Raw genomic sequence first — 6,354 nt, 5'->3', positions numbered from 1 at the left:
TTCCACATGAGTGATGAGCTCGTGTGTTTTAGTATATTTAGCCTCGTGGAGCATCTCGAAGACCTTCTCATATTGCTCTTGGAGGATCTCATTCTTCATCGCTATCTTGTTGTTTTGAGCCTTTAGCTCATCGACTTTAGCCTAAAGAGCAAACTTCCTTTGTTCCTTCTGTGTGTTGTGGCTTCCTTCGCTCCCTATGTTGGAAAGGGATGCCTGGTCAAAAGAGAGCGTACAAATGGTGGAAACCAGCTTAACAAAGTTGAAGAGAGTGGGAATAAGTGTTGTTCCCACAGACGACGTCAAATGTTGATGCATAAAATCAGTGAGGACTTTGGTACAACAGAAAGTGTTAAGTTTGTGACCTTCGCTAGATTGCTCTGGTCACTAGTGTGGATAAATATGCAAATTGATAGAGATAGGGAAGCAAACACAAGATGTACGTGGTTCACCCAGATTGGCTACGTCCACGAAGTAGATGAGTTCTCATTAATTGTGAAGGATTTACACAAGTACATAGGTTCAAGCTCTCCTTTAGTGAGTATAGTGAATGATTTAGTACAAAATGACATTCGGAAATATTGTGAGAGAATGATCTCTATTTATAGATGAGAGTTTCTAGTTTCATTCTGACATTGACACATGTTGTGTTATAATTGGCTTCTGATGTTGACATGTGTCGCGCTATGATTGGCCTCCTGGTTTGAGGGAAACTCTTCTGGATCCTTGACTGTATAACGTTAACCGGTGCTCAGTAGTTTCGGGATTGGTCAAGTATGGTACAAACACAGTTAATCATGATAGTTGATGTATTAAGTATATGTCTGCCACATTTTTTGATGAGCTAGAATGATCTAAGAATGTGCTTTTGTAGCAATTTTCAAATGGGATAATTCCATCATATAGTTGCATCAACTAACTGATTGATCAATGCTGGTGCACCAATCATCCACTGATGCTGCATCATCGCTTCTAGTGACTGCACTCAATGAAGGAAGGGATGTAATCATGGACGGCACTCTATCATGGCTGGCCTTTGTTGAGCATACAATAGACATGGCCCGGGATGTTCACAACTGCCGATACCGCATGGAGGTCGGATACAAGGTGGAGGAGGATGGCACCGTTACCGAAAACTATTGGGAACGAGTGGATGAAGAAGAGGATCATCAGGATCAGCAGAAGATGATAGATAATGGGGAGGAACCCAGGAGAAAACCCTACAGAATAGAGTTGGTTGGAGTGGTTTGTGATGCTTAATTTAGCTGTTGTTAGAGGCATAAGAAGAGTTATCATGGTCGGGAGGGCAGTGAGGGTCAGTTCACAGTTGAATTCCCACAAGAGATTTGCTAGTTCATTTTATAGATATTGCCAGCTTGTTGACAATGCCAGGCTCTACTGCACCAATGCTACGGCTGGTCCTCCAAAACTAATTTAATTTTGTACTCTCAAAAGCTACTTACTTTGAAGTAATGTTGTTATGGAGACCACAATCTTAGACGACATTTTCTGATGATGTGTTAATTCAACCACCACATTGACGGACTCATTTGGAAATATTTTTTTAGAAAGCACTTTTGCACATTTAAAACGTTTTTATTAGAAGGATATATATATATATATATATAAAAGTTGTATAGAAAATGATGAAATGCTTTTTGAAAGAAACACAAATTAAGTCATTTATCATAAAGTCAAAATCTTTTACATCCTAGAAACGATATTAACTTTTTCTTTCAAGCACTGCCAAAACGGCCATATGCATGGCATGAAATTTACTAACTTGGATTTGTGCATAAAATGCAGCTAATAGGATGGAAGGATGGAGACAACAAGTTGCTAGTCGATCATGAAGAGATCAAGTGCTTGACAAACTTAAAGCAATTTGAACTCCAAGGTAGAATCCATATACGAGCTTTACATGCGAGCTTTACATGCAGAACCCAAGCCGTACTCTCGAGCCTGGTTCTCTCTGGAAAGATATTGTTTTGTGCTCCTCAAGGCCCAGCCTTCAGCTTAAGCTTAAGGGCTATCATTCAAAAAATTGAAATTTCATACACTGCTAACAAATTGGGTTAATCATCAACTTAGTTCTTGTTTAATTTTGTGTTTATTGGAATTCTGTGCATACAAAAATGAAATATATAATTCACTGTCATCAGATATCATAATAATTCTCTCGTCGAATATTGCTACTAATAAGCCCAAAAAAAATCAAGGAGACCAATACATAATACAAGAGCACAAAACACTTCAACAAAATTCCGTCCCCGAAAACCTCACTTTATATATACGATTGCATGTGCCTTAACAAAAATGATACATAAAAAATGTAGACTCAAAACTCTCCCCATATGTTGTCACTTTAGTAGTGACTACTGTCATTGCGGAATTTGCTTCTTATTTTGTTATGAGATGAGTAGGATAAGTTGAACCTTTATTAGGTCATTGTTCTGTTGTTGAACTATGAGAAGAACAACTTATACGAAACAAGTTTACTTTTACGTGACATTTAGATTCAACAATACATTGCCACGTAGAGAAAAATTTGCTCATGACGATATGTTTTTGGACAAGAAAAGTCACGTGATGATGAACCCGTTTTATATAAGTTATTCTCGTGTTGAAGACCCTTTTATGTCTAGTTTAGATATTTAGGAAAGAACACTACTTAGCTGCTACAAATTTAGCAGCAGCCAAATAGTTTTCTTTAGGAAATATATTGTCCTTCTAAGCAAAGTAGTTGACTTGGGCACCATGGACACACACACAAATTAAAAAAATGAAAAATAAAACTTACTGATCATAGTATGGACTCAAGTGCAACAGTTGTCATCATTTAGTACTACGGTCTAATGATATACCTCTTCACTTGTAAGTAAGAGGTTTCTCGCCAAAGGTGAATTTGTACCACATTATTACTAGTCTATTGTAAGGTTAAGCTAATTTATTTTCCTTAGTATAGATAATAACGTTCGTTAAAATTTTTTTTGTAACAATTGTCAATATTTTAATTTGAAGCCCAATTAGCAGCCCAATTAGCAGCCCAATTCCAACCTCAGACGGTCAGACTCGGATGAGGATCCTCTTTGTAGAGATCTTAGGAATTCTCATACATCGTATGATTAGTTTTCGTTAGATACAATTTATGTTTAATTTTAAATAATAAAATTTAAATAATTACGATGTACGATAAATATTTCAAATGTCTTTAGGATTTCCACAATTCGAATCCGAATGAAATCCATATCCGTCAGACCCTAGGGGTTAAAACACAAAACCTGAGCCACCACCAAAAAATCGAGATTATATAAATTCAGCTTGAAAAGAAAAACCTCTTGTTTCGGAAAACCCTAGCGGCCACTCACAGATCCGAATTCTTCCAAGCTTTACTCCCGCCTAGCGTTTCCGATACCGAAAGCTACACCATGGTAAGCCTCCAAATCCCCACTCTCTACCTCTCTCTGAATCGCATCATTTCACTGTTACTTTCTCTCTCCTAACTCTCTCTCTCTCTCTCTCTCTCTCTCTCTCTCTATGTTTTCTGGGTGTTTCAGGCTGACGTTGAGGCCGATGTTGCGGCGGCCGGAGTTCCGAAGAAGAGAACATTTAAGAAGTTCAGCTTCAGGGGCGTCGATTTGGATGCTCTGCTCGACATGTCCACCGATGAGCTTGTCAAGCTCTTCCCTGCCAGAGCTCGCAGAAGGTAATACAGATGGCTCTAAGCGATCTCTTTGTTTGATTTATTGGTGGTTTTGTGAATTGGTTTTGAATTGAATTTTTTGGAATTTTCGTGGTTGAAAGGTTTCAGAGGGGTCTGAAGCGCAAGCCTATGGCTTTGATCAAGAAGCTGCGCAAAGCGGTAATATTTCAGAAATTATTGGTTGAATTGTGTTACAGATTTTGTGTTTAGATATTAGACTTTAGTTTGCTGATGTGGTTCGTGATGGTTTAAAATGAGAATGATGCGTTATTTATAACTGAGATATGTTTGTCCAGTTATCAGCTTATTTGTTTTCGATGCATAAACATAATAGTTAACGCCAATGTCGGTCCTGAGCTCGTCCACCCTCTGTCAAGCATATGTTCTATACACACTATGCATCTAATTCATATAATGAATCTAATCTCATATCAGGAATTGATTTAACTTTATCTACATGTGATTTGTGTTCAGGGAATGGGGACCTGATATCCCTGATCTACTTAAAATATATGCTTTGGTTTTATAGAGTAAACACATGGGAATTGTGTGGATTTTCTTGTCCGTTTGTTTTATTTCGCTTACAGAAGTTTGGCTGACAAATTGATTGATCAATGTATAAACAATGTAGGAATGACTTGTATACTCGAATGTAGTAGTCTATACACCCCTTAGAAGGCATAATAGAAATGGGACTACTGTTTAGGACACTGTTCTGTTGTTGGATTTAGTTGAAGCTGTATTTGATTGATTGGATATGGATTTTGATATATTATCATGAATAGTTTACAAGGAGCAATTATTAAAACAAAAGTTTGAAATGAATGCCTGTATAAGACGTTGCCTTGATTAATCACTATTCTCTAGTGATAAATGAACGTTGCAGCATACTATTTTAGTGTCGGGATCAAGCATCTCTTCCTTTTTGCCGTTCAGTTCTGATGCATATTGTCATATGCTTCCATGGTTGAGGAAAGTGTGGACCTAATGCGTGTTTCTTTGTGCTTGTAACAGAAAAGAGAGGCTCCACCCGGTGAAAAGCCAGAGCCAGTCCGTACTCACCTGCGTAACATGATTATAGTTCCGGAAATGATTGGAAGCATCATTGGAGTGTACAATGGTAAGACCTTCAATCAGGTTGAAATCAAGCCTGAGATGATCAGCCACTACCTTGCTGAGTTCTCAATCTCATACAAGCCTGTGAAGCATGGTAGACCTGGTATTGGTGCCACGCACTCTTCGAGGTTCATTCCTCTTAAGTGAGATTTTTGCCAGCGGTCTAGATGTCTGGTCATGTTATTTCTTTCAGACTTTGATGTCGATCGCATTTTTGATCATTGCTTTTCAGTTTTGTTATATTATGACCATATCGTGATTACTATTTAGATGGAAGTTATATTTACTATTGTGGTCCTTTGGATGCGCAGACTATGATCGGAACGCACAATTTAATGTCAGCATAGTTGAATTTAAATGCGTGTTCTCTTGAGTCACGACAGTATGTCATTGTTCTATATTTTCTCTTTGCCAAAGAGTTTGCAGCCAATTTTCAGTTCTCCAGCATCCAATACTTTCAGGCGATACACAAATGGTTGCTACAGAGTGACTAGGCAGACCGCGAACTTCAACTTCGTTGCCATTCTTTGAACGAACCGAAGTTTTGCAGTTAGAAAGCATCCCAGGGACCACTCCCCTCTCAATAGAATAAAGCAGTCAAGATCCAAAAATCATTTGGGGATTGGGAATGATGAACACAAATACATAAAGAGTCTCCCAAAACCTCCAAATTCAGCTTCGAATAATCATCGGCAGGGGTCGGTATGGAAAACTGGTGATATTTCTCAGTGGAAGTATCGAGGGTTAGAACTACGTATCCTTTTTCATCCAACTTGTTACGCATTAGCCAACATAAAGCACCGTTCGAAAAACACGAAATTACCGAAAACACGATAAATACCTTTGCAAGTCTTGGATCCTTTTCCAGGAGTGACTTGAGTAATCACATTACTGTTAGGTTCAATTTTCGCCAAAAGCGAATTTGAACTACATTATTACTAATTTATTGTAAGGCTTGCCCACTCCCCCATCCATTATGTTTGGATGAAGAAATTTAAAATGAAGGAAATTGAAATGATGGGATTTTAGTTTTTAGAATTTATGAATTTTCTTGTTTGGTTAACCTAAAAGAATAATGGAATTGAATACGGAATTTATTATTTTTAAATTCTCAATCATAGAAATTGGGAAAATGACACCTATTTATCATTTTTTTTTCCACGCAGATTTCTAAATTTTTATGTTTATGAATCCAAACAAGGGAATTGGTGCATGTCAATTTATAAATTTTGACTTTTATAAAAATTCTAAATTTATTTCTCCCATTCAAACATAGTGAGGGTTTAGAGGTGAATTTTGTGCATTTGGGATATAGGGTTGGCTCCTTCTAGTGTACTGTGTTTTGGATCCAATGACAAGCCTTTTTACCTTCCCAACACCTTGTTAATTTCTGTCTATTGATCTTGAATTCATATTATCTAACGGCTAAAAATTGAGAAGAGTATGAGAAATAAAAAATTAGTGTGTAAATAGTACCACTCTTAAAAAAACACATATCCTAAAGCACATCATTTTTCCTTTATAATAAAATGCAAGTA

The 6,354-nt window shown here is 37.3% G+C and overlaps 2 protein-coding genes across 2 annotated transcripts; both read left to right on the top strand.

Annotated features, from left to right (window-relative positions):
- Positions 1-927: 927 nt before the first annotated feature.
- On the top strand, positions 928-1,257 carry LOC139193033 (calmodulin calcium-dependent NAD kinase-like). The gene has a single exon (XM_070815991.1). The coding sequence runs from the start codon at positions 928-930 to the stop codon at positions 1,255-1,257; it is 330 nt and encodes a 109-aa protein (XP_070672092.1).
- Positions 1,258-3,207: 1,950 nt separating this feature from the next.
- Positions 3,208-5,174, top strand: LOC103425714 (small ribosomal subunit protein uS19x). The gene is made up of 4 exons (XM_008363803.4): positions 3,208-3,428; positions 3,555-3,703; positions 3,802-3,859; positions 4,715-5,174. Exons 1-4 carry the CDS (start codon positions 3,426-3,428, stop codon positions 4,961-4,963), a joined length of 459 nt encoding a protein of 152 aa, XP_008362025.1. The 5' UTR covers positions 3,208-3,425; the 3' UTR covers positions 4,964-5,174.
- The last annotated feature ends 1,180 nt before the right edge of the window (positions 5,175-6,354 follow it).

The sequence above is a fragment of the Malus domestica genome, chromosome 16 (assembly GCF_042453785.1).
Source record: "Malus domestica chromosome 16, GDT2T_hap1".
Lineage (NCBI taxonomy): Eukaryota > Viridiplantae > Streptophyta > Magnoliopsida > Rosales > Rosaceae > Malus > Malus domestica.
This window is presented reverse-complemented; position numbering and strand designations above follow the sequence as displayed.

What these genes read in the sequence shown, in the direction of transcription:
- LOC103425714 (XM_008363803.4), top strand. An exon ending in CCTGCCAGAGCTCGCAGAAG is followed by an intron (nt 3,704 to 3,801) that starts GTAATACAGATG and finishes CGTGGTTGAAAG; the next exon opens with GTTTCAGAGGGGTCTGAAGC. An exon ending in TCAAGAAGCTGCGCAAAGCG is followed by an intron (nt 3,860 to 4,714) that starts GTAATATTTCAG and finishes TGCTTGTAACAG; the next exon opens with AAAAGAGAGGCTCCACCCGG.
- LOC139193033 (XM_070815991.1), top strand. Translation starts at nt 928, where the DNA reads ATGCTGGTGCACCAATCATCCACTGATGCTGCATCATCGCTTCTAGTG.